Raw genomic sequence first — 27,861 nt, forward strand, 5'->3', positions numbered from 1 at the left:
TTCATTTTGTCCGGAAAAGGAGAAAGAAAATATGATAATAAAAAGAAAAAAACAAAAAATAACAAAGAGGGGAGAAATTGAGAGGCGAGTAAATAATGCGAGGATTGAGGAAGGGTTAGTGGGATTGCCCCCAATCCCACTGATCACAATGGAGACACTAATACACATATCATGTGACCCTAAGCCACTACTCTCGCGCTAGTCTCTATTGTGTGTGACAAAATTTCGTGGCTCTATATTTCGTCGTTTATACAGTATATTGTCTTCATCATACAAACTACAATGATACATTTCTAACTTCTAAAAGACATGCAGTCAAAAATTATATAAAATATCAAATTTTGTTTCTCGGTAATTAGATCTCTTTGTAGCTAAGTAATATACATGAACAAAAAATAGTACTAGGACTTATGAAAAGTAGTAGTTAAGAAATACAATTGTCAACCGAAAGATGAAAAAAAGAAGATAAATATGTCACTAAATAATTTCAACAACATTGAGTAATTTGCGGGAATGTGTACGAGAGAGTAGGTATTTTCTCGTTTTCAGACATTGAGAGACATATCAAGGAGCACTCCAACCATTTAAGAAAGCTAAAAGGATCATTTAACATAATAATAAAAGCTGAAAGGAATATAAAATGAGAAGAATAAAGTATCCGTAGTTTCTTTTATACTTATAAATAAGAGAAGGATACAATGAAAATAAAAAAGTAACACCATTCAATAAAAGGGTTTAAAAAAAAAACATAAGTAGTTTGACCCCCCCCAACAAAAATACAAGAGTAATGAAATTAATCAATCAAAGACTCGAAAGTGTTGAGAGAGATGTTGTGGCGTGACTAGCGGAAATGGGACAACAAAAGAGGTCGTGCGGTGGGAGTGAAGACTTGAGCTGTGTAGGACCTTTCGACAACTACAAGCAATCTTTTTAGAAATCCATGCTACACATAACTAGTCAAATTATAATTTCATTCATCTATTAACTTCAATGGTTTTGTTGCCTTATAGTATCTCTTTCTTTTGATCCGCCAATTCAATTTTTATGTTCAGAGCCAAACTCAGACCTATCATTTCAGCCAATGGCTAACTTCTAAAAACCTGATTGAGAATATGTAACATTAAGAGGATTGATTGTTACTTTATTTAGTGGATTTATAAGTTAAGAAATAAGGTAATAATATGTTTTCTTTTTGATAAGAGGTTGATCTTTGAAACTACTCGTTTCACACTACAAACGAATGAATGATCAAAATCTATTGTACAAATGGAATTTCGCTATGTCTTGCAGAGAATGTGTAAGAGATTATCTTCAGTATTATCCAATATTGTGGTCTTCCTGCAGATTAGTCCATGTTATTTGTTTGTCTTTTTTCTCGATTAAACCAAAACACACCAAACCCTACGGGCAGTAAGCCTACCGTTACTGGCACGTTCCACAACTAACGGTTTAACAAACGAACAAGGACTGACTTTTGTCTGCATCTCTTTGGATGGTCTCTTCTTCAATTACAAAACCCAATGTTTTTTCTTTTCTACTCCCAAAAATTAATCTTGGATACATACAACTGTGCACCCCACCCAATACTAACTGGTTTAAACCGGTAATCGGTTTGCTCATGGATGCAGTTGATCGTAAGGATCCACCTTAAAGCTTAAAATACTAGACAATGTTTTGAGCCATAAGAAGAAAAACATGACTGATGCATCGGTTGATTATGTCATCCAGAAATCAACCTAGGAAGAGAGTAAGATCCAAGCTCCAAACACCGGGAAAGTAATCACTGCAGATGCCTGGAGATTTCATTTTACAGATTTTGATTAAGGATCACACAAATCGAACAACCATTTACCAGTTCTGAGAATATGGACTGACATACCATGAAAAACACCACTTCTCTGTTTGCAAGCGCTGCTGTGATCTCGGTTTTTCCCATCTCATTCTTGATGAAGCCTTGTAACTATAAAGAAATCAAAGCAAAGCGCGGTTACAGAATCATTCGATCTAAATATTATGGAGAGGGTGAAATGTCATTATTTGAAACAAAACCTGGTGGTGATATTTGGTAACAGCTGCCCAGAGGCTTTCTAACCGTGACTGTGCTTGTGTAAGATATGGTTGCACAGAGAAAACCTTCTTTCCCTTCCAGTGAATGTCGAATGACTCATGAAATTTGGAGAGATGTCTTTGGATGTCGCTCATGAGCTAAACAGATACAAAAGAGATAAAATGAGAAGCTATGAGATGATTAAACGACGGTTTAAGTGTCATTTCCTCGGATTTCATATAATTGTTACTTCGACAGCTGGATTTGGATTTTACCTTCACGAACGAGCATCTGCTAGGTGTGTGACGCCTTCGGTTGTTGAATTCTCTCATCTTCAAGATGCAATTGGAACAGAAAAACCCATCATCAGTGATGTGAATTTATACAACACTTGATAACAACTCATGAGATTCAACTACATTAAATGACAAACTTATATGCTAAGATTAAAGACCTGCTCAAGATGCTGAACCTGAATCCACTGCTCCGTAACAACTTCTACCATCTAAAATGATAAAGAAAGAAGGTCAGAACCCCATGAACTTGAAGAATTTGGTGACAACAACACTCTGAAAACTCATGTACATACTAAACACATCATAATCAGACAGATTTCATTTGCTGCCATAACAAAAAGGATAAACAAAACAAGATAAGCACAAAGCCAAACAGAAGTAGGGTGATTAGTTACTACAAATAACAATTTAAGTTACAGAGATGATCAGATGCTTAAATACCTACTAACAAGAAGGTTTCTGTCAATATAATATATGTTTGTTTCCCCGAGGATCCAAACATATTTGAGTTACATTCAAATTTTAAAAAGAAAAGAATCAGTCGGAACTTTTGTATAATTTTCTATGAAGTGAACTATGAGATGATTCTGATTTACAAAGAAACATTCACATATGTGTGTTTGGATAGAAAATCAAAGGAATGGGTAAAGTCAAACAAGCCAATAATCACCTGTTTAACTTCCAAAGCCTTAGCTTTAACTTTACCCTCTGCATCTCTAGCTTTATCCTCTAAAATGTGAAGCTCGAAGTTAGTTGTTCGCAAGGCAGCCCATAGTTTTTTAACCTAGCATTGCCGACCCTGTTGTTTAGATTAGTGGAGTTGAAGAGAAAGTGGCAGAACACAATTTGGGATATAAACCAAAAAAAAAAAACACTTTGAGAGAACTAAACCAAAGAATTTGTATAGCCACATGACCGAGCTAACCTCTTCTTCCAACTCAGTTATCCTCTTTTGAACCAAAGGTAGGCCGCTCTGAGATCAAATAGTAAATGTCAGCAATGCAACTACCATGATAAAAATATTGTCACAGTACACAACTCAATTAAGAAACTGATCCCAAACAGAATCAAAGACCCTAAGTCAAGAGCGACAACTTACTCAAACCCTGCATATGCTTCTAAGGGTTTTAATTATACAACCAGGCAAGTTTACGTAGCACAAATACTTAAACATCTTATATCACAGGTGTAACAACTGATACTATACAGAAGTAGCAGCTATAACTATGATGATTAAGCTCAGTAAATTTGTCGAGTAAACATGAGTACATTACTCAGTAAATCATATGAGAGAGCCTCAAGACCAAAACAGACGATCTAATGAGTGTCCTAGAGGAACTCTCTAATGCCCTTCTAAACTTGCATCCATTGAATTCCCAATACATTTGCCTTAGAGAACAAAACAAACCTCGTCACTGAATGAAGCAGACTGCAAACTTTGGATCTGAATTTCAGCATCTTGGATCAACTTCTCACGCTCTTTCAAGTAGAGGGTCTTATCTTCCACCTTCTGTATGGTCGCCTCAAGAACAGCTTCTACACGAGATCAGAGCCAGTCGATTCCCAGCAAACCAAAACAATACAATTAGCACACAAACAAAAAAGAAAAGTTTTTTTTTTGTTCAAGAACAGCTAAACTTGATTACCCAATTGAGATATTATGAGCTTAGCTGCGTCCAGATCATTGACCAAGTTCTGATTAGAACCGATCTCCTGGATTTCAGATGAGAAAACGCAGAGTGGTGAAACGAAAATGGCAAGAAACAGAGGAGCCAAATGCATCCACATTCTCTATTCACCGGAGTTCTTAGTTCCCCGCACCCGAAACTAAGAAAGCAGGTTCGTCTCTTCTTCTTCTTCTTCAACGAGATTTTGGAGTCAAAAGCTTCCGAATTCGAATCGTACTTTCTCAATTCAGGGACGAGGACTGAACCGGGTTTCAGAAATCTAAATTGAACCGGTTTTTACGTGGTTTAAAAAAATCATTTCAAAACGACAGGAATTGTAAACTCAAAAACAGTAAACGGCAAGACTTTTATTCTCAACAACACAAGTTGTTCCTCAAGAAATGAAGAAACTGGAGATCATCATGTAAACAACACGCGGATCTGTGAACGACAAAAAAAAAACAAAACAAAAGTGAAAAAGACCAAAGCTTAGCTCGCTCGTATTAAAAACATCACAAAAAGCCTTTGAAGAGAAGACTTGTATTAATTAGTCTAATCCATCCAATACACATTTTAAAAAGGTTCGAAAGTGTTTAAGACTTGATGATGCATCATCATCTCATAAACACATCAACGGCAGAAACACACATATAACATATAAGCACGCGATTCGCTGTAGATAGAATCCTCAACTCAAGTTTCGATTTTTTTTTCTTTTTCTTTTTACGAAAAAAACGTTTTTTTTTTTTTTTCTAATTAATAATAAGAGAAACAACAAGAAAGATTTTAATTAGGAGAAAAGAGGAAAAGAAAAAAAAAGAAAAAGAATATGAAGGAGGTTGAAATTGAGATGAGTGGTACGAGCCCTGTTGTTTGTTTTTCTTCCTTTTTGGTTTTTATCGATTTTACTATTATTATTGTTCTTCTTCTCCTCTTCTTATATATTCTTTTATTTTTTACGTTTTTCGACCATTATAATTTTTTTGGGGATCAAGGGTTTGTTTGTAGGAAGCCCTAGTTTTTGTTTTTGTGTTCTTCTTTCTATTGTGTGGTGATTCCTGCGGCCGTTTCTGGGTTTCGTTCCTCTTTTCACATGGAGATGGGTTCTGATGAAGAAGAAGATCATCAGATCAGGAGCGTTGCCGATGGTGGTGGTGGTGGTGGTGGTAGCAGCAATAACAAGAAGAAGAACAAGATTGATAATTCCTCCTCCTCCTCCGCTAAGCCTAAGCGTCAGATGAAGACTCCGTTTCAGCTTGAGACCTTGGAGAAAGTTTATTCAGGTTCCTTCTTTCTTCAATTTTGATTCTTCTTATCTTCTTCTTCGTTTCCTCTTTGTTTTGCTTAGTGTTGCTGTGAATTGTTCTTCTTTCTTTGATTTTTGGATTCAGAGGAGAAGTATCCTTCGGAGGCGACGAGGGCTGATTTGTCTGACAAATTGAATTTGACAGATCGACAGTTACAGATGTGGTTTTGTCATAGACGTCTCAAGGACAAGAAGGATGATCAGTCTCTGTCCTCCAAGACTCCGGTTAAATCTGCCGTCCCCGCTGTTCGACCGCCTCCTCCTGCTTTAGCCTCTTCCGTTAACGATTTGCCTCCTTCTAGATCGGTTCCTGAACAGGACTCCGGATCTGGTTCGGATTCTGGTTCAGGTTGCAGTCCTTATTCTGACTCCAGGAGGAATTTTGCCAGTGGTAGTAGTAGCTCTCGTGCTGAATTGGATGAATACGAGACTATGGGAAAGCCTAGCTATGAGCCAAGGTTGTCGGCCATGGTGCGTAGAGCTATTGTCTGCATTGAGGCTCAGTTAGGGGAGCCCTTGAGAGATGATGGACCTATTCTTGGCATGGAGTTTGATCCCTTGCCCCCTGGTGCTTTCGGTACTCCTATTGGTATACATTACTTTCTATGTTTGCTGACTTACATTACTCGAGTATTATAAACCAGTCTTTGTCTTAGTATTACACTTCATGTCTATCAGGCTCTGTTTGTTTTCCGCTCTCTAACCTTGTTCTTTTTTGTCATTGTAGCGATGCAGAAGCACCTACTTCATCCATATGAGAGCAAAATGTATGAACCACATGATGTCCGGCCTCGAAGAGTTAGTTTTCTGCCGAAACTGATACGCTCTATTTAGTTTGTTTATTCTTAGTTAAATTGTGCCTCCTAGATATTTGTAGAGGGGGACAGCCTGAACGTGAATCAGAGAATGCAAATGCTGCCGAGTTACCATGAAACTCTATAATTTAGATGCAACCTATTTATTACTTCATGCCACTTTGAGAAACTACTTAGGAATTGATTCTATCCGTTGAGATCTCTTATATGATAAATTGACCAGTTGAAGAGTTTATAATAAACTGATGGTCTATGATTTTTATGGTAGGAATAATTTTTCGAGTTCTCATTGCACAAAGGCTGACATATTGGTCTTATGGGAGTCATAAGTTTTTGATCATTGTTAGGAAGATGAACTCTGCTTTGCTGTTTATATTCTCTTTCTTGTCCATTCATGTAATCACATTTTGTTTTTACTACTTTGCTGAACTTATTTGCTTTTGTTGATTATAGTCTCAAGCTGCTGCCCGTTCTTTCCATGAGCAACAATCTCTGGATGATCCGTCTTCCTTTACACCTGAGGTGTATGGACGATACTCTGAAAATCATGCACATGGTATGGACTATGAAATTGCACATCCTAGGAGTTCATCATTTATGCACGAGAATGGGTCTTTACCAAGGTCCTACGGTACTCCTGGGTATGTGTCTCGTAATTGTTCTACATCTCAACAAGACATGCCAAGCCCCATTGTTGCATCAGCTCATCGTGGGGATAGATTCCTAATGGAAAAGGACTCATCAGTCCTTGGTACAGAAGATCCATACATGTTATCTGACGGGGTGCGTAAGAGTAATGATGTGCATAGGAAGGGAAAGGTAACTTCCTACGCCAACTTTTAATTTCATCTGTTTTTGTCCAATGATGTGTTTTGTTGTAATGTCAATTGTCCATGTTTTACTCTCACAGATTCACGATGTTAGACTTGGAAGAGGGAGTGAAACCCGAGAGAACCGTGGACCAAAAGATCTTGAGAAACTAGAAATTCAGAAGAAAAAAGTATTTTCTCTTCATATATCATTACTTGTTACTGATTATTAGAAAGATCTTATTGTCTTTGATTAGCATCACTGTAACATATATTGACGATTTGATGCTTGTGTCCTCAGAATGAAGAACGCATGAGAAAAGAGATGGAAAGGAACGAACGTGAGAGGCGTAAGGAAGAAGAGAGGTTGATGCGTGAAAGAATAAAAGAAGAGGAGAGGTTACAGCGTGAGCAGCGACGTGAAATGGAAAGAAGAGAAAAGTTCTTACAGAGAGAAAATGAAAGGGTAAGTTTGGAAAACTATGCCCAGTTGTTATTCTTCATTATTTTGTATTAATACTGCTGAGATTGAGCAACCTTTGTGACAAGAGTTCGGAAAATGATAATTATCTTTTTGTTGACATGTTAAAGGCGGAGAAAAAGAAGCAAAAAGAAGAGATTCGTCGAGAGAAAGATGCTATTAGACGCAAGATTGCCATTGAGAAGGCAACTGCACGTAGAATTGCCAAGGAGTCTATGGATCTAATTGAGGATGAGCAGCTAGAACTGATGGAATTGGCTGCTATTAGCAAAGGATTGCCCTCGGTATTACAGCTTGATCATGACACATTGCAAAATCTTGAACTGTACAGAGGTATGCTCTTTCTTCCAAAAGTGTGAAATTGATTTAGCTAGTAGTGGATTTGGTAATCACGACCTTTAACGGTCTACTTAGTTTGTAGGCTTCACAATAAACGAACGGTCTGTAGCATTCCAATTATTTTGGTTATTAGTCTTTTTCATCTGAATTTTAACCTTAGTATTAAATTTTACGTTTACAGTTTGGTACATGCTATGGCCTTGTCTGGAATATTACATATTGATGTAGCATGTTAGAACACTACCGAGAAAACTTGCTTTTACTTTCAGTTGATTATTTTTGTTGTCAATACGTTGCTTTCTAGATTGGGTAGTAGCTTTTATATTTGCTTTCTTTTACTAATCTATCTCCTTGTTATACTTATCAAAATCAAGACAGTCAAAGTAATTTGCTTATATCTAACTCGCGATTGGCTTAGCGTTATTATAGTGTTGTAATTTCTTTCTAGATCTTGCAATTTATCATAGCTATTCTATTTTTTCAGATTCTCTGAGCACATTTCCACCAAAGGGTTTGCAACTAAAAATGCCGTTTGCCATTTCTCCATGGAAGGATTCCGATGAAAGTGTTGGAAATCTTCTAATGGTATGCTCTATTGATCTTTACCGTACATCTGTCTGCTACATTTCATTTCAAATTAGTATTATGATCAGAATAAGTTAGACCAATGTGGAATTAGTTGCATTTGTTTTTTCTCGTTTAAGGAAACCTTTTGCACGTTTCACATTTCTTATATTGTGGTTGCTTTTCAGGTTTGGAGATTTCTGACATCATTTTCTGATGTTCTTGACCTATGGCCTTTTACGCTGGATGAGTTTATTCAGGCTTTTCATGACTATGTAAGTCTCTCTTCAGTACTCATTCTAGATTTCCCTGTTTTCTTGTGTTCAATAGTAGTTGTCTTTCATTTTATTGTTCTTGCTCAGTATATGATATATATCCTATTGTAGGACTCAAGGTTGCTGGGGGAGATACATGTTACTCTTCTGAGATCAATTATACGAGATATTGAAGATGTTGCTCGAACACCCTATAGTGGAATTGGTAATAATCAATATACTACAGCCAATCCTGAAGGTGGACATCCGCAAATAGTTGAAGGGGTAACTTTCTCCGCCTTTGTATGTTAATATGTTTCTCTTTCTGGTATGTGGGCTTCATCTTTTAGATGCATCTTTTTCCTTCAGGCTTATGCATGGGGCTTTGACATTCGTAGTTGGAAAAAGAATTTGAACTCACTAACATGGCCTGAAGTACTGCGGCAATTGGCACTCTCTACTGGATTGGGGCCTAGGCTGAAGAAAAAAAATTCCCGATTGACCCATACTGGTGACAAAGATGAGGTACTTATTCGTGTTTGTGTTCCCTCTAAATCCTAACTGAGTTATTGCTTAGGATGTAATGTGAAATCCTGGGAGTTAAGCTAGGCTTTTGACATAAAGATGGTTTTCATTATTTCTTAAACATTGTTTTGGTTGGTTGTGTATGCAGGCTAAAGGTTGTGAAGATATCATTTCTACTATCCGAAGTGGTTCAGCAGCTGAAAGTGCTTTTGCACTAATGCGGGAGAAAGGGTTACTGGCTCCACGCAAGTCGAGGCACCGGTTGACACCTGGAACTGTAAAATTTGCTGCCTTTCATGTTCTATCTCTTGAGGGAAGCAAGGGACTGACAGTATTGGAACTTGCTGACAAGATTCAGGTAAATCAATAATCTATATATGGTCTGCAGTTTTCATTGTAATTAAAAATATTTCATTTACATAGTTTTTATGGTTTCAATTGAAAGAAATCCGGACTTCGGGACCTGACAACAAGCAAGACACCAGAGGCATCTATCTCTGTTGCGTTGACAAGAGATGTGAAACTCTTTGAAAGAATAGCTCCTTCGACTTATTGTGTGCGAGCTCCTTATGTGAAGGATCCTGCGGATGGAGAGACGATACTCGCAGATGCCAGGAAAAAGATAAGGGCATTTGAAAGTGGGTTGACAGGTCCAGAAGATGTGAATGATCTTGAAAGGGATGAAGACTTTGAAATTGATATTGATGAGGATCCTGAGGTTGATGATTTAGCCACTTTAGCAAGTGCATCAAAAACTGCCGATCTAGGTGAAGCGAATATTTTGTCTGGAAAGGGGGGAGATACTATGTTCTGTGATGTTAAAGCAGGTGTAAAGAGTGAGATTGAGAAGGAGTTTTCATCTCCTCTTCCAAGCAGTATAAAGAGCATTGTTCCACAACATAATGAGCGGCTTAAAGATACAGCGGTTGGCTGCGTTGATGCTATGGTTGATGAAAGCAACGAGGGCCAATCATGGATTCAAGGTCTTACAGAAGGGGATTACTGTCATCTAAGTGTTGAAGAGCGCCTTAATGCCCTTGTTGCGTTAGTCGGCATTGCCAATGAAGGAAATTCCATCAGAGCTGGTCTTGAGGATCGTATGGAAGCAGCAAATTCTCTTAAAAAGCAGATGTGGGCTGAAGCACAGTTAGATAACAGCTGTATGAGAGATGTACTTAAGCTTGATTTTCAAAACTTAGCAAACAGTAAAACCGAATCAACGATGGGTCTACCAATCATCCAAAGCTCTAATCGTGAAAAGGATAATTTCGATAGAGACCCTTCTGAACTTCTAGATGAAACAAAGCCCCTGGAAGTTGTTTCGAATGATCTCCGTCAATCATCTGCTGATAGAGGACTTATTAATCAGGAGTCCAATATAAGTCAAGAAAATTGTTCTTTCCAACAGGGATATGCTTCAAAGAGATCACGCTCACAATTAAAATCATATATAGGCCACAAAGCAGAAGAGGTGTATCCATATCGATCATTGCCGGTTGGACAAGATCGGCGCCACAATCGTTATTGGCTTTTTGCTGCATCAGCGTCTAAGAGTGATCCATCCTCGGGGCTCTTATTTGTTGAGCTACATGATGGCAAGTGGCTCCTCATTGATTCAGAGGAGGTAATAACATCCTTAACAGTATGTTAAATTCTTTTTAGCTGTAAAAATGTTGAATACCCTTTGGGTTGAGTATCCAGCTTATCTAAGATTTTAACCATGCCTTTGTGAATTTGTTCTGTGTAGGCTTTTGACACTCTGGTTGCATCGCTGGATATGCGTGGGATCAGAGAGTCTCATTTACGCATAATGCTGCAGAAGATCGAGGGATCATTCAAAGAGAATGCACGTAAGAATATGAAGCTAGCTAGGAACCCTTTCTTGAAGGAAAAGAGTGTTATGAATCATTCTCCTACAGATTCTGTGAGCCCGTCTAGTGCTGTATCAGGGTCAAACTCTGATTCAATGGAGACTTCAAATTCTATTAGAGTTGAGTTAGGTAGAAACGACACAGAGAAGAAGAGTTTATCAAAACGGTTCCATGATTTCCAGAGATGGATGTGGACCGAGACGTACAGTTCACTCCCTTCTTGTGCTAGGAAATATGGAAAGAAGAGATCTGAATTGTTAGCAACATGTGCCCTGTGTGTTGCTTCTTATTTGTCTGAGTATACTCACTGCACTTCTTGTCACCAGAGATTGGACATGGTTAATGGTTCAGAAATATTAGATTTAGGTTTGACTGTGTCACCTCTTCCTTTTGGAGTCAGGTTGCTCAAACCACTACTTGTTTTTCTTGAGGTAAAGCATAAATGAACTTTCTCGATTTTTAGTCTACAGTCAGCTTAGGCGCCTGTTCTTATGGTATCAATTCTTGAGAACTCTACAATTTCATTTTTATTGACAGGCATCTATTCCAGATGAAGCTCTTGAATCATTTTGGACAGAGGATAAAAGAAAAATGTGGGGGTTTAGGTTGAACGCATCATCATCACCTGAAGAACTTTTGCAGGTTCCATCATCTTGTTTTTTTCCTTTCCCTAAATTAGTACATCTTGGAAGGAAATGACGTTTCATTTTTAAACCCGGTATTGTCCTTTCTGGTTTTGATAGGTGTTAACTACATTAGAGACTGCCATCAAGAAAGAATATTTGTCATCCAATTTTATGTCGGCGAAAGAGCTCTTGGGAGTTGGTGATGCTGATGCTGATACTTGGGGATCAGTGGACGTTCTTCCATGGATACCAAAGACAGTATCAGCGGTTGCTTTGAGACTTTCAGAACTTGATGCATCCATCATTTATGTGAAGCCAGAGAAACCTGATCTAATCCCTGAAGATGAGAACGAGCAGATTGTAAGTTTTCTAGACCATATTGGTTCAAGAATTTGTGAAAATTGTTACTGTGGTTTTGAAAATTATTTTTATGATTTTTGAATTTGTTACTTTACGTTTGCAGAGCCTTTTCCCTGGAGATTCTCTGTTCAAGGGCAAAGGACCCCGAGAGCAAGAAGACCAAGACGAGGTTGTTCCAAATTTGGGCAATAGACGTAGTAATAAACGTGCACGAGTAAGTTTGGGATCTGGATCAAACAAAAAGGTCAAGAGAAAGAAAGCGCAAGGTGGTCCTAACAGATTTGTTGTTAGTCGGAGAAATGTTGCAGTTGATAATAACTTAATGAGCATGGAGTTGAACCACCAAATCCCTGGAAGAGGAAAGAGGACTGTTAGAAAAAGACCAGAGAGGATCAATGAGGATAATGACCATCTCGTCAATAGAATGGCTGATATTGTTAGGCCTAAAACTCAAGAAATTGAAGAAGATGAGGAAGAAGAAGAGCAAACATTCAGAGACATTGATGAAGACTGGGCAGCAGGTGAAACTCCTAGAGAGATGGACGAGGACTGGGCCAATGAAACACCTAACAGAATGATGACGCCCATGCAAGTGGATGATGAAAGTGACAACAGTGTAGGTGTTGAATCAGAGGATGATGATGTTGATGGTCAGTTTGTGGATTACAGTCAGAGAAACAAGTGGGGATTAGATTGGAATAGTAACGCAAACGAAGCAGCTATGGAGGATGAGGAGGAAGAAGAAGTTGTCGGTGTTGAGCGGGTCGAAGGAGAAGATGACGCAGAAATGAGTGAGAGCTCTGAAGATGATGATGATGATGTTCCTGCTAATAATGCAGCAAACAATTACGACAGAGAATCAGAAGGTGGTTACAGCAGCAGCGATTCATGATCTAGCTTGTGAAGAGGGAAGATTACATTCTTGAAGATATATATATTTTTATTATATAGGAGAAAAAAGAGAGATAGTATCAGAATAGGTTTTCACCTAAGAGAAGCTATAGAAGAAGAACATTTTCTAATTAGTTTTGGTGCAGTTAAAGCCAAAAGCCAAGGCATGTATTTAGCAAATGCCTTTGTTATCATTATAACAATTTCATTATTTTTGTTAAGTGTAAGTTAATGATTCATCATGTGCCAATCTCCAATGCTTAATAGCTCTCCCTCTTCTCTTCTACGGGATTAAAGTTTTCGATGAATGATTCTCAACAATATGGGTGAGATTGTGATTTTCATACCTTTTCTCCAAAAGTGAATCACTGGTCCGAGGATTCATTTCATGCAGAATCTCACCATTAAATGTCAAAAGCTATATGCCAAAAAAAAAAAAAAATCATTTTGTATTAAAACCAGAAGAATATAGACATTTTGGAGAGACAGGACTTGAAAAGAGTTGTGTTTTTCTCAAATCATTGCCATGTTTATTCACAATCGTCTGAATATCTTCGGCTAAGCTTCGATGTCCTAAAAACTTTTTGCCTTTATAATTCTTTGGAAAATTACAATTTAAGTTTCGTGTTTGTTTTAAAGTTAAAGGGTGTACTTTCACTAGATGGTCCAAGGTAGACAACTTTTAGTTGCGTAGTGATTATTTATTTATTTATTTATTATTACAGGTTGAATACGATAAGAAAAAGGCATTTATCAGTTCTTTTGAATCATACAACACAAGATTTTTACATTTTAATATTTCATACACTAGTGATCTGCTATAGCAAATTAGCAAATCACTCAGTGTCTTGTATATAGAAAATATGTTTGTAATTACAATTTTAACATTAAGGTGAAATGTTTGTATGAATCTGTTCAATCAGCATATTAGTTAAACTAGCTTTGATTGGTGTTATCAATATCTAAGCTACACATTTGCACAAGACATATATACGGTAATGATATACATTACATGATATAGAAAAATACCATATATTATATATATGCAAGCAGAGAACATGCATCAAAAGACGAGAAAGTAGAACTTTCGATTGGACAATACACAAATATAGAACTTCAAATGGAAACTAAATAAATCTAAAATAGTTGTTAAAAGAGGCTTCTTCTTTTCTTTTGTTTTTTTACCTCGCCAACCAAAAGGAGAAGAGGATGGATAGTGGGAGAAGGTGGGGATGTAAATTAAAACTCAATATTCTTAAAAAGCTTAATTAAAGTGAAGAATGATTAAGCTTAAGGGAATAGTTATGATTGCAAGGTAGGAAAGATAGATTACCAAAAACTTTGGCCGAATAAATTGGACCGCTGACTCTTCTCCTTGCTTCTTTATATATCTTCTAGATGCTTATTACTACTATTTCTTTTGCTCAACTTTTGTTCTTTCATATTTTAACCCATAAACAAAAACGTATTTAACCACGTAGAACCCACAACTACTGTTGTTTTCATAAAATAAATTAATTTTTGGACCCATTGGTCCTGATAATACACTAATATAGATCACGAGAAAACATAAGTCTCAATTATCTAGCGGGAACTCTACCATTATGATTTTCAAAATAAAATATAGTATAACATATGAGATTAACCATGTCAGAATACAAGTGTATCTAGGGGTTAGCCCTGTTTGGCTGGTAAAAAAACTACAAGTGTTTGGCTGGTAGTTGCTAGGGTTTTCCAAAGAAGGTATAATCTACCAACCATGTTGGGTCCAAACTTATGTGGGTAACTAATAATTTTTATGAAATAATCCTCTATTTTTTTTTTCATGTAGAAGATTTATACACGAATACTACTTGCCATTGAGGAGGAAATACAAGATTAACATGGTTCGTGTAGTTAGGGACTTTTAAATGATCTAGGATATATATGCACAAATTTGCAATAGAATAATTATTAAGCTTGAAAGACAAGTAGAAAATATAGTATAACTTTCAGCATATGCATCACACTTGGTATTTCTAACAAAATACAATCTGGAGACGAGAGGAATTGAAGGAGTATATGATTAGAAGATGTATGATTTATATTCCCTCAAAGTTTGCAAAAGTGACACTTTCTAATATTTATATGGTCCCACAGATCTTATGGCAAGTGGATACTTCGGAAAAAGTTTGGGTACAACCGCAAAAGCTTGTTTGAAGATTTCACCAAAAGCAAAAAAGAAAGTGAAAAGGAAACGCCTTTGAGAATAATATATCTATAGTAGAACAAAGTTTTCGTTTGGCTTATTAATATTAGTATCTTTTATGACCTGAAAAAAAGGATAATGGTTGTATCAATCCTTTATATAACATGTTTCAAAACATGACATTTGAATTTTATATCAATCATGTTGATTATTATGAATGGTTCAGTAATAACCCTTTAATAATATCTAAGATTTCTATTTTATAGAAGAGTCCATAAAAAAAGGGGTTGTAAGTTGTAACATGTGGAAGAATGAGTCCATGTTATGAGGGGTGTCCAACTACTCCTAATAACCGTTTCTCTTAACGGTTAGTACAATGCTACTTGGTGCATGATCCTCATGATACAATATCCAAATTACCTTCACACACCAATCTTATTACCACTACTCTCTGAGTTTGACGCTGGCTATAGTTAGAAATTACAATTAACAATATAAAATAAAAACACAAAAGACCAAACAGCTGTTTGAAATCTCGTGTGTGTGTGTGTGTTTTTGCTTTGGTAAAAAAGAAACAGACATCGAGATTGTATGCAGTTTAATTGGTTTCAGCACTCCCTATGGAAAGAAAGAAGAATGATAAGACGACCGACGCGATGTTTCCAACTTTGGCTCTGTCTCGGGAATACATGCATTGCTCTCTTTTCTCGATTCTCTTTCTCTCTCTCTATTCTTTAGCAAACCCAAAAAAAAAAACGTGACGTATGTGATATTATTTTTTTTTTTCAGAAATTTTTTATTCTTCTTTTTTTTTTTTTTACTGATTAAAATCTGAAGTCTCTCTTGTTGGAGTCTTCTTCGACTCGGTGGTTAAAGATTTTAGGCAACACCCTAATCTCATAGGTTCAAATACAGTTTCCTACATATCTTGTTTTTCTCTCTGTCTTTAGTTAATAACAAAATTCCAAAAAACATTTAAATGCACTTAATAAGGAAAGAAGAAAGTATTACTATAAGAAGAAGAAGGGATATAGTACTACTAAATGAATGTGATAGTTAATGCTAGAGATTTTAAGGAACTTAATGGAACAGAAAAAGTCTTGATTCTATGATAATGATGCTACTCTTTTTGTCCATAACTTCAATTGCACGCAATTAAGATTCACAATCCACGATGTTCGCTTGTCTTCCGTAACATTAATTAGTTTTTTTTAATCATTTTCGAAACCATATTATTTTGAATGTTTTTTTCTTTCTATAAATTACTTTTGAATTCTTTTTCCTCTGCTGTAACGTACCCATTAGCAATTTTAAAATGGAAGGTTAAACAAAAAAAGTGATCTGATTTTTTAGGTTTTGAACGATGAGAATAGTAAAAATGGACAAATCTATCAATTTTTAAAATGAACAAGAAACCGCTGTAGACCAACTCTATTTATATATTTATATGTAAAAGTATTTTGAAGTTGATCTGCACCACTACAATACAAACTATATTTGATTAATAGTAGTAAAAAAGTGGTCTAATTTACAGATGAATTTGTCTACCTCACACCGATATCATCATTCAACCCCTTATTATTATTCCCTTATGTTTTTTTAAGATAAATTTAGGCGTCAAATAGTATACTTATCGAAAATAATACATGTAAAACTGTTTAAACAAAAGTGATGTATTCAATTTTGTATTTTTTAAAATCGTTTTTCTAACCTAAATAGAACAACTCTTTCACCAATGGAAACAACATTGAGCGATTACTATTATTAAACCCTATATAAAAAATGTATACTTGTATATTGTCTATTTAAAAAATATAAGTTCGTCCTAGCCGCTCTCTCTCTGGCACGATCCCCAATGTCTCATCCCCCGGCGGCATCGACTCAGATCGGCGTCGCTGGGACTCTGCTTTATCGCTCTTGTGTTCTCTTCCTCTATCTAAGCTTCCTTTGGTTCTGTTTCGACGGTGAACTCACCGGAGGTTCACCAAGTCCTCGTCCAACGAATCCAGCCATGCTTCAGCTTCATCCCCTCCCCCTCCCTCTGTCTCCCCCGGTGGTTTCTCCCAGTGAGGTGATTCTCACGAGTTACCAGCCTACCAACGCCAAACCTGAGAAATTGAATCGCTCCCGTTACCTTGTGTATCGTTTTTTTCACATGCTTCCCTTGAAGTCAACCCCATCATCTCTCTGCTCCTCGGATCTACATCCCCTCACCAAGCAGTTCGTTTGGTCGCAGTTGGACAGGAGCTCTGTGCTGACGTCGAAGCTGTGCAAAACCTTAACAAGCCGAGACCCAATCTATGCGCTCCACAAACCCAGGTCTGTTTCAAATATACAATTGCTTTCCCGTAGCATACCTTGTTGTCGATCTATGTTTCCGATTTTCCGAAGACTGCAGTTGGAACCTAGTCACTCATCGTTGCTCTGTTGTTGCAAAGTCTGTTTGAAAATCCTGCCATTAGTATTGTTTAGGGTCCATATCTCTAACCGCCAAATACTTATGAGGACTGGCATTATGACTTCTTTTCTATTGAGAGATGGTTACCGGTTCCTCTTAAGCTTTTCCTATCTGGTTCAGCTGCGCCCTCAATTGTACCGTCTACTACCTTGCAGTAGCTGTTCTGAAACTGAGAGAACCAGGAAGCTCGGCATTATGATCTTCCCTCCAAGTAGAGGAGATTAGCGAAGCCTTCCTACTCTTCTCTACATAGCTTCCTTAGGCCCTGAATATTGTCATGTACAAATCTCAAAAGCTAGGAGTTATGTGTCCCCTTTGCAAAGTCTGAAGTTTATCGGCATTATGACCATAGCTCATAGAAGTGTGGTTACCGAAACATTCTCAAGAAAGCCATGTTCAACCCTAACCCTTCGTTCACCCTCTTCCTTGCCAATGAGCCAATCAAACCATTGTGTCTCACGGTCATGGATACTCTCTCAACGTCCCAATGTCAGATTGATATGGACTATCTACCGCTTCTCCACCTTGTTGGTGAATGTGGCGTCGCTTCATCTTGAGGTAGCTTGCGTTTTGATGCCTTGCTCAACTCTTCAACACCTCTTGGCCTTGACTGTCGACTTATCTATCTTTAAGTTTGTTACCTATGCTTTGTATTATCAAGCCTTGTCTTTGAAAACTATCAGCCTTTGTAGCCTGTTTATGTTGGTTTGAGTGAATGAAAAGATGACATGTTTGTTCAAAAAAAAATGTATATTGTCTATTTAAAAATAATAGCATAAGAGAAAATGAGCTTTTTCTGTATTTTCTTCTGGTTGCAGATTTAGAGATTACCAAAAAAAAAAAAGTGAAAGTAAAATTGTGTAGACAAGATGTTCAGGATTTGAAATTTCAAAAAAAATTTCAAATCAAGATATATGAAGACACACAATCTATATTACATATAAGTTTTTGGTATTTTATTAATCATGTAATAAGACTTTGTCGTCAAATATGTGGTTAGGTAGTCCATTATAACTGTTAGAAAAACTTTGTTACAATTACACATATGTGTAGTAATTGACAAAAATAAAAAAGTGTGATGAAGACATCTATGAGTGTGCCGGGGTAACATATATAAAGTAGTGGTTCTTTGGACGTGAGATAAAATGATATTGTTATCTATGTAGGGCCTGCGTTAGATAACATTACATTTTGAGTTACGTATATGACAAAAAAACAAAAACTAAAGATGCGACAAAAGATAAGACAAATTTGGAGTGTGGTATGTGTATATGAGATTGGCATGCTGTTTTATATAATAATTACTCACCCAAATACTACTACCACTCAACATATTATTAACTGTCGGCTCATCAACGATTTGATCTCTCAGTCTAAGCTTTCTTCTTTATATATATGATTATGAATGTGGATAAACTTATTTCATGTTTGCTTGTTCATAAATCAAAAATCATGAGAATTTATGAATCGTATTCATCACTGTTTATGCGTTAAATACAAAAAACAAATCTTATATACACACATTTATTATTTGTGGATCTCGGTGTTGGGAGGAATTGTACCATTTATTGTCTATCATAAATTTCACTGCAGGATCTAAATATTAGGTGTATTAAATACTTTTGCAATGATTTGGTTGTTTTGTTAATATGTGAAACCTACAAATCTGAAACATGTGTACATTTTAACAATTCTTATTAGCAATAAACACATGTACAATATCTTCAATTAACATTCCTTTCACAACAGTTTCAAAACACCGAATTTTGATAAATTTTTGTAATCAAATATATGTTTCATTTTATTTGAATTTTTTTCCCAAAATTTAAAATTAAATTTTTATGAAATGTTTGTTTTTTTTTAGATTTTTGATGCTTATTTTTGGCATAAATTTAATTTTTATCCCTATTATTTTCGAGGAATAAGAATGCATTCGAGAGGATGAGCCAAATCCAAGAAGAATCTTAATCCGGAACCTTCATCCATATTGATTTTATCTCCTTTGATTTCCCAGTCAAAACACTGCACCAACACTCCAATTGTGGTTTCTACTAAGGTATAACCAAGATATAATCCTGGACATCCTCTCCTGCCAGCGCCAAAAGGGAGGAACTTCATTGCTTGTTCTTTTCTATCCTCCTCTTGCCCTAATATTGAAGCAGCTAGAAACCTTTCTGGCTTAAACTCATTAGGATCTTCCCAAGAATTAGGATCTCTCATCACTGCATAAGCATTGATGACAAGTGATGTTCCTTCAGATATGTGAAACCCTCCGATCGTACAGTCCTGTGTAAATTCTCTTGGTAAGACTGCTCCTACCGGATGCAATCTTAGAGATTCTTTTACGACTGCTTGCAAGTAAGGGAGTTTTGGTAGATCAGTTTCTTGAATTAACCTTGATTTTCCCACCACATAATCAATTTCTTCTCTTAATCTTTCAAAGATCTTAGGATTATTAATGATTTCTGCCATTGCCCACCGTGTTGTCGAAGAAGAGGACTCACCGGCTCCAAAAAAAAGCTCCTAACAAGTTGCATTTTTTGTTTAATATAATGATATTATTTGTTAGCATTCTGATTGAAATATTACTACCAATGAGAGAATAGCCATTTACCGCTAATAATGCCTTCATATGGTTTCTAGTGATCTTATATTCTGTTTTTTCGTCTCGATAAGCTGCCAACAATGCATCCATGAATTCAGTACCTTGATGCTTGTCCACGTTCTCTTCGTATCTCACAAGAATATTTTCCAGCAGCTCCTCAAATTTATTTGAAACCTGCATGATCTCATTCTTTAACAAAGAGATCCCTAGCTTCTCGAGCGGCTTATGAAATATTTGTGCCACACAAAACATGCGGGACAAATCAGCTAACTGAATAGAAAAATCTGAAACTTTTTTCCCATCATTTTCCTCCACTGAAAAACTACTTCCCAAACTCATTTTTCCAAGGGTGTTATTAACGAGTATCCTTGCTTCTTCACCGATCTTGAGGGTTTCTTTCTTCATCGCTTTATTAAGCAGATTTTTGTGGAACCTCTCTAGCTCAAGTTCACGAATGCTACGTGACCGTTCTAGCGCTTGGGGTCCGAGTGCCTTAGCCATGATTAGTTTCCTCATGAATTTCCAGTAGTCTCCACAAGAAGCTCTAAAATATCCAAAAGAACCAAACACAATGCATTCATCGATAGCAATAGCACCACGGTAGGAGACATTCATGTCATGGGATTTGAAGATCTCGTGAGCTGCTGAGGCAGAAGACACAAGAACGATGGGGACATGAAAGATGCGGAGATGGAGAAAAGGTCCGTATTTGGACGATATCTTTTGAAAACACTTGTGGATTGAATCAAAGAGGAGAAGGTGAAGATGACCAATGATCGGAAGAGAAGGAGCGCTTGGAGGCAGATCAATTCCATTATTTGGTTTCTTTAAGAAGTAAACAAAGAGAAAGAGAGTTGGGAAGAGTAATATGAGACCAAAGATGAAACAATGTAGAAAATCAAAGGTGACCATTGTTGTCATTGTTGCTCAAAAGCGATGAGGAGTGAAATAAATTAAAACCATATACATAAGAAGTTGGATATGAATCTCAAATTATATATCAAAGGTTGCTTGCATGTATACAATATTCGTGAGACGTTTATACTTCTATAAAATACTTCCAAGGTGACAATGTTATGAAATGGACATCAAATCATACGTAATGCATGGGATATATTATTTTATAAAATAAATAAAGAATAAAAAAGAAAAAATACATGAAACTAATTTGATGGTTCCTCTTTCGATCAACTAGCAAGCAACAAATTTGTAAGATGGTAGAGACTTGCTTATAGAAGCAATCTCCTAAAAGACATAAACTTTGCCGCTATTGTAGTGTATACGTAATTTTTTAGATGTCTATTTTACATGATACACCTATCGAACTACGTTTAGTTTACGATATTGTGTGTTTGTAGCAACTTGTATTGTGTGTGTTCGCCAAAAAAAAAAACTATTAGAGAGACACACGAAGAAGAGAAGACTGCTTGAAGTACTCAATCCAGCCATCCAGGAGACAGGAGCTCGAGATCGTTCGTTGACTCCTCTATCTCTTTACATATCATCCAAAGGGTATGTTGTTGATTAAAGTGATGCTTTTTCTCAACCGACACATATTAGAATATACGTTTCCTAACTGACATTTATATATACTGTATGTAGGCGAAATATATATGTGCCATCTTTCCCTTGCAATATTAACAACTTTTCTTAACTATATATGAAAATGTTAATCTCATAAATAACTCAACATTTTGATATCTTATCTTCTCTCCCATTTTTGTAAATAAATATTTATTTATCTTCTAATAAATTACACATTTCAAGCAAAATAATATATTTGCATGTTTCTACATGCTTAGCCTTATTCTCTTAATACATGATTAAGACGTGCATAAATTTTTTAATAGTGAATGAGAATTAATTTAATTCACGTCAACTTAAGAAGTTAAGACTACGTTGCAAACACATTCTGAGAGGGTTTTGATATATATGTTCTAACAATATTTGTACTTTACAAACGCCGTTAATCAAATATAAATGTGGGAATCTTTTTACAAATTGTTCAGATATATAGGAGTACTACTACATTTATAATTTAATGCTTTTAACCAAATTAACCTTCTTTTTACCCTTGCCATTTTTAAACCTTTCACATTTACTGTATCAACTAACTTTTATTTACGTTATAAACATATACTCCATAACTACTTTTCTTAAAAATGTACGTAAAGCTGTTAAAACAATAAAGTACTACAAAAAAAGAATGTTTTCATAGGCTAATTTAGCTAAGCTCATTATGGGAAACATTATCTTTTAAGACCAGCATAATCTTTATTAACAAAAAAACAGATAAACAAAACGATAAATTATACAATGTTGGAAACTCGACATAGATATTACTAATAATTGCATTCGAATTATTTAGAGAATCAAATAAAGAAATTAGAAAAAAAAAAAAACTGAATGATTTTAGAAAAAAACAAAATGATTTATAAGCATTCTTCTTACAGTCAGAATCACGATAATTCACCTGTCTCCCCCGGTCAACGCTTTATTTAGACTCTCTCTTCTCTTCTCTTCAAAACAAACTTACTCACTCTTCTCTTTATCTCTCACACTCTCTCTCTCTTCTCAAAAAACACAACCTCCATAGCTTCACCGGAGAAGAAGACTAAAGAAACAAACATGTATCTTTATCTCTTTCTCTTCCTACTTTTCCCAACCGTCTTCTCTCTCAACCAAGAAGCTTTCATTCTCCAGCAAGTCAAACACTCTTTAGACGATCCAGACTCCTCTCTCTCCTCTTGGAACTCCACCGATGATTCCCCTTGTCGGTGGTTCGGCGTTTCCTGCGGCGGTGATTTCACCTCCGTCACTTCCGTCGACCTCTCCAGCGCTAATCTCGCCGGTCCTTTCCCTTCCGTTATCTGTCGTCTCTCCAAACTCTCGGAGCTCTCTCTCTACAACAACTCCATCAACTCCACGCTTCCTCTCGATGTCGCTGCTTGTAACCGTCTTCAGCTTCTCGATCTCTCTCAGAATCTTCTCACCGGCGAGATTCCTCACACTCTCGCCGATATTCCCACCTTGGTGCACTTGGATTTGACCGGAAACAACTTTTCCGGTGATATTCCGGCGAGTTTCGGCAAGTTTCAGAACCTCGAGGTTCTCTCTCTCGTCTACAATCTCTTAGACGGGACGATCCCACCGTATCTTGGCAACATCAGCTCCCTGAAGATGCTGAACCTTTCGTACAACCCGTTTAGTCCGAGTCGGATCCCGCCGGAGCTCGGGAACTTGACGAATCTCGAGGTCATGTGGCTCACCGAGTGTCATCTAGTCGGACAGATCCCTGACTCGCTGGGTCAACTCAGCAGACTCGTTGATTTGGACCTCGCGCTCAACGACCTCGTTGGTCCTATCCCTCGCTCGCTCGGCGGTTTGAGTAGCGTCGTTCAGATTGAGCTTTACAACAACTCGTTGACCGGAGAGATTCCACCGGAGCTCGGGAATTTGAAATCGCTGAGACTTCTCGACGCGTCGATGAATCAGTTGACCGGGAAGATACCGGACGAGCTCTGTCGTGTTCCGTTGGAGAGTTTGAATCTGTACGAGAACAACCTAGAAGGTGAAGTTCCGGCGAGTATAGCTTTGTCTCCGAACTTGTACGAGCTCAGGATCTTTGGAAACCGGTTAACCGGAGAATTACCAAGAGACCTCGGTCGAAACTCGCCGTTGAGATGGCTTGACGTTTCGGAGAACGAGTTTTCCGGCGAATTACCGGCGGATCTGTGCGAGAAAGGGGAGCTAGAGGAGTTGCTGATCATACACAACTCATTCTCCGGCGCTATACCGGAGAGTCTCGGCGATTGCAAAAGCTTGACACGTGTCCGGTTAGCTTATAACAAATTTTCCGGTTCAGTTCCTACCGGTTTCTGGGGGTTGCCTCATGTGTACTTGCTTGAGCTCATCAACAACTCCTTCTCCGGTGAGATTGCCAAGTCCATAGGAGGCGCTTCGAATCTCTCGCTGTTGATTCTCTCCAACAACGAATTCACCGGATCGTTACCGGAGGAGATTGGTGTTTTGAACAATCTTAATCAGTTGTCAGCAAGTGGAAACAAGTTCAGTGGCTCGTTGCCTGTTAGCTTGATGCAGCTTGGGGAGTTAGGTACTCTTGATCTTCACGGTAACCAGTTCTCAGGAGAGTTAACTCCTGGAATCAAATCTTGGAAAAAGCTCAACGAGTTGAACTTAGCCGATAACGAATTCTCCGGTAGGATTCCAGATGAGATAGGGAGCTTGTCAGTGTTGAACTATCTTGATCTATCTGGTAACCAATTCTCTGGCAAGATTCCGGTTTCATTGCAGAGTTTGAAGCTAAACCAGCTGAATCTTTCGTATAACCGGTTATCAGGTGACTTACCGCCTTCTTTAGCTAAAGAAGTGTATAAGAACAGCTTCATTGGGAATCCTGGATTGTGTGGGGCTATCAAGGGGTTGTGTGACTCTGGGGATAAAGCTAAGAAGAGAGGCGTATGGCTTCTCAGGTTGATTTTCGTACTTGCTGCGATTGTGTTTGTTGCGGGTGTTGCTTGGTTCTACTTTAAATACAGGACTTACAAGAAAGCAAGAGCTATTGAGAGATCCAAGTGGACTTTAATGTCGTTCCATAAACTCGGGTTTAGTGAGCATGAGATTCTTGAAAGCTTGGATGAAGATAATGTGATTGGAGCTGGAGCTTCGGGGAAAGTGTACAAGGTTGTACTCACCAATGGAGAAACTGTTGCGGTCAAGAGGCTGTGGACAGGGTCTGTTAAGGATACTGAAGACTCTGATCCAGAGAAAGGTAACAGACCTGGAGTTCAAGATGAGGCCTTTGAAGCTGAAGTTGAGACATTGGGTAAGATTAGGCATAAGAACATTGTGAAGCTTTGGTGTTGCTGTTCCACTAGAGACTGCAAGCTCTTGGTTTATGAGTATATGCCTAATGGTAGCTTGGGAGATTTGCTTCATAGCAGTAAAGGAGGAATGTTGGCATGGCAAACGAGGTTTAAGATTATCTTAGATGCGGCTGAGGGGCTTTCGTATCTTCACCATGATTGTGTTCCTCCGATTGTGCATAGAGATATTAAGTCCAACAATATTTTGATTGATGGAGATTATGGTGCAAGAGTTGCTGATTTTGGTGTGGCTAAAGCCGTTGACTTGACCGGAAAAGCTCCTAAGTCGATGTCAGTGATTGCTGGTTCATGCGGTTATATCGCACCAGGTTAGTCTTATGATTCATCTTAAATGTGCTTGCATGATTAATCATCACTTTTGCTTAAGGTAGTAATGCTCATTTGGTACATGTTGCACGGAGATTCAGATGAACCACATTTAAGTATTTTTATTAGTTGAGACTTAAATGAGCATTCACTATCTATAGAGACATGTCTGAAACCATGGCTCCACACCTTCTCACTTCTCCATTAATGGAATTCAAAACTTTTTGTTTGTTTGTTTGTTTCCCTCCATAACTTTGATTTTCAAACTACTTTGCAGAATACGCATACACGCTTCGTGTGAACGAGAAGAGCGACATCTACAGTTTCGGGGTAGTGATCCTAGAGATAGTGACTAGGAAACGCCCAGTTGATCCAGAACTTGGGGAGAAGGATTTAGTGAAATGGGTTTGCACTACACTAGACCAAAAAGGCATAGAGCATGTGATAGACCCGAAACTCGACTCTTGTTTCAAAGAAGAGATAAGCAAAATCCTCAACGTGGGGCTTCTTTGCACGAGTCCGTTGCCCATTAACCGACCCTCGATGAGGCGTGTGGTTAAGATGTTGCAAGAAATTGGCGGTGGAGACGAGGAAAGCCAAAACAAGATAAGAGATGACAAAGATGGCAAGTTAACACCTTATTACCACGAAGAAACCTCAGACCAGGGAAGTGTAGCTTGAGACAGTACCACAAAATGGAGATAGAAAGTGTTGCTTTTTTTGGTAAAAAAAAAATAACTCTCTCAATTTTTGGTGCTTGAAGCTGTGAATTAGGGCATTGAATTAGAGATTGTTGAGTTTTTATATTTTATATATATATCAAAAAAAAAGTTTCTAATTCAGTGTTTCAGTCTCCACTGTAAAGCAAGCTTATTGTAGTAACTAGTAACTCTGGTTTTGTAAGAGTTCTATTTTTCTATATTTCAAGTAAATGCAAATGAAAAAATGCGATAATCTGGCGTTAACATGCATTTAAAGAGTTTCCATATTAGGTGTAAACAGATTCAAGGTAATTGTAGGAACATGTCTGTGTGAAACCTGAATCTTTTTAAAAGCGTGGGCTCTCTCTCTCGTTTTTAGTGAAACTCTTTGGAGGCTCGTGTACAGTGCAGTATCTGTCACTGTAGATTCACATGGCTCTTAAATTCTCAACTTTTCTCATACTACCTTTTCGACTCTTTCCAAAAAAATAAAAAAAAATTCAGGTTGTGTTATTTTCTTTTACTTACTCTCTCCGTACGTGAGGCATCAGATATGTAATCAGACTTGGCACATGAGATGACTAATATCAACTTTTCTGCGAAAAAGATCTCTCTTTACTTCTTCTGATACTTGTTTGAAGAAGTCTGATTTGTCTAATAACAAACATAAGTGACATGACAAATAAGGAGTATAATAAACAACGTATGTTTTTTTTATAACAATTAAGACTTTTCGAGAACTATATTTTAACAAAGACATTTTTCCAAATAAATAAAAATAGTAGTTAAGTCATCTAACTCGACAGGTGGTAGTTAGGTACGTTAAAAATTCATGTAATTGCAATTTAGTCAGCTCTTAATAATGGCATTAAAAACTACTAGAAGATAACTTATAGTACTAGTGGTTGAGTAGGAAACAAGACAAACACAAAAACAATGACATCTCAACATTACTTAAGCTTAGATTATCTAAGTAAAGATAATTTACGTTAAGATTGGTTATTAGATACAGAAATAGGTAAAAGAATCTCTACTTAAAATATGAGCTGTTGGGTGAGGAAATTAATAAAAAGTGGGCCAATTAAGCATTGAAAGCCCACATTGTTATCATTCATTAAGGGACACTGACACCTCACCCTCATCTTTTGCCTTGTCTCTCTGTCTCTTTCACTCTCTCAAAATAATTTCTCTCAATTTTTGTTTTCTTTGTTTTGCATTTCCTTTTTGTTATTGTTTTCAACTTGTTTCATGATGAGGTTTTAATTGAGAGAGATTCTTTATAATTTGTTTGTCTTTTTTCTAGAACAAGCATCACACTTCCATGTCAATTTTGTTTTTGTAAAGCCTTTTTTAATAGATAAGATGCAACTAAGCAGCTTCTCTAGTTCTAGTAGTTTTTGGTATAGTCTTGTTGCTAATGGTTGGTACTTGGTAATATGAGTAAAGGAAATAGCATATATATCGGTTTGCGGATATTACATAATTTATAAGAAACAAAAGTTATTATAATGGAAAGCATAGTAGGGACGGCCAAAATACACGCCAAAATATAATGGAAAGCATAGTAGGGAAGAAATCGATTTTAATCCCCAAATATAAGACAATGTTGTTTTGTTTTTACGCTAAACATACGTCAAAATGACATAACGACGTCGTTTTGTCGAACCAAAATGCCACGTCAATTAAGCTTTCGCTTAACACTGTTTGTGCGAATGTCGAAACTGTCAAAATTGATGGAGTTCAGATAGGGAATTTGAATTGATTTTGAGTTGGGGCAGTAAATTGCAGGTTGTCAAAGTTAGGGTATGAAAAAGCTAACGAGAAATTGTTGGGGTATATTTGGGC

The 27,861-nt window shown here is 37.1% G+C and overlaps 4 protein-coding genes across 4 annotated transcripts; 2 read left to right on the forward strand and 2 right to left on the reverse strand.

Moving 5' to 3' along the window:
- Positions 1 to 1,448: 1,448 nt before the first annotated feature.
- Positions 1,449 to 4,451, reverse strand: LOC104757187 (uncharacterized). Its single transcript, XM_010479914.3, has 9 exons — positions 3,990 to 4,451; positions 3,752 to 3,879; positions 3,269 to 3,316; positions 3,014 to 3,127; positions 2,502 to 2,552; positions 2,323 to 2,379; positions 2,050 to 2,205; positions 1,880 to 1,960; positions 1,449 to 1,793 (listed from the first exon to the last, which is right to left on the reverse strand). The coding sequence occupies exons 1-9, from the start codon at positions 4,129 to 4,131 to the stop codon at positions 1,737 to 1,739; spliced, it is 834 nt and encodes a 277-aa protein (XP_010478216.1). The 5' UTR covers positions 4,132 to 4,451; the 3' UTR covers positions 1,449 to 1,736.
- On the forward strand, positions 4,444 to 13,093 carry LOC104757188 (homeobox-DDT domain protein RLT1). Its single transcript, XM_010479915.3, has 17 exons — positions 4,444 to 5,293; positions 5,402 to 5,905; positions 6,044 to 6,114; positions 6,585 to 6,950; positions 7,042 to 7,131; positions 7,242 to 7,406; positions 7,532 to 7,754; positions 8,245 to 8,345; positions 8,513 to 8,599; positions 8,711 to 8,863; positions 8,948 to 9,103; positions 9,252 to 9,461; positions 9,549 to 10,727; positions 10,851 to 11,405; positions 11,512 to 11,616; positions 11,718 to 11,960; positions 12,064 to 13,093. Exons 1-17 carry the CDS (start codon positions 5,104 to 5,106, stop codon positions 12,850 to 12,852), a joined length of 5,187 nt encoding a protein of 1,728 aa, XP_010478217.2. The 5' UTR covers positions 4,444 to 5,103; the 3' UTR covers positions 12,853 to 13,093.
- A 6,078-nt stretch (positions 13,094 to 19,171) lies between these two features.
- On the reverse strand, positions 19,172 to 21,147 carry LOC104757190 (cytochrome P450 705A1-like). The gene is made up of 2 exons (XM_010479916.2): positions 20,112 to 21,147; positions 19,172 to 20,020 (listed from the first exon to the last, which is right to left on the reverse strand). The coding sequence occupies exons 1-2, from the start codon at positions 21,021 to 21,023 to the stop codon at positions 19,406 to 19,408; spliced, it is 1,527 nt and encodes a 508-aa protein (XP_010478218.1). The 5' UTR covers positions 21,024 to 21,147; the 3' UTR covers positions 19,172 to 19,405.
- Positions 21,148 to 22,368: 1,221 nt separating this feature from the next.
- LOC104757191 (receptor-like protein kinase HSL1) lies at positions 22,369 to 26,269 on the forward strand. Its single transcript, XM_019239678.2, has 2 exons — positions 22,369 to 25,317; positions 25,593 to 26,269. The coding sequence occupies exons 1-2, from the start codon at positions 22,731 to 22,733 to the stop codon at positions 25,994 to 25,996; spliced, it is 2,991 nt and encodes a 996-aa protein (XP_019095223.1). The 5' UTR covers positions 22,369 to 22,730; the 3' UTR covers positions 25,997 to 26,269.
- Positions 26,270 to 27,861: the final 1,592 nt, after the last annotated feature.

Source organism: Camelina sativa, chromosome 17 (genome assembly GCF_030686135.1).
Source record: "Camelina sativa cultivar CO46 ecotype springtype chromosome 17, ASM3068613v1".
In the NCBI taxonomy this organism is placed as follows: Eukaryota; Viridiplantae; Streptophyta; class Magnoliopsida; order Brassicales; family Brassicaceae; genus Camelina; species Camelina sativa.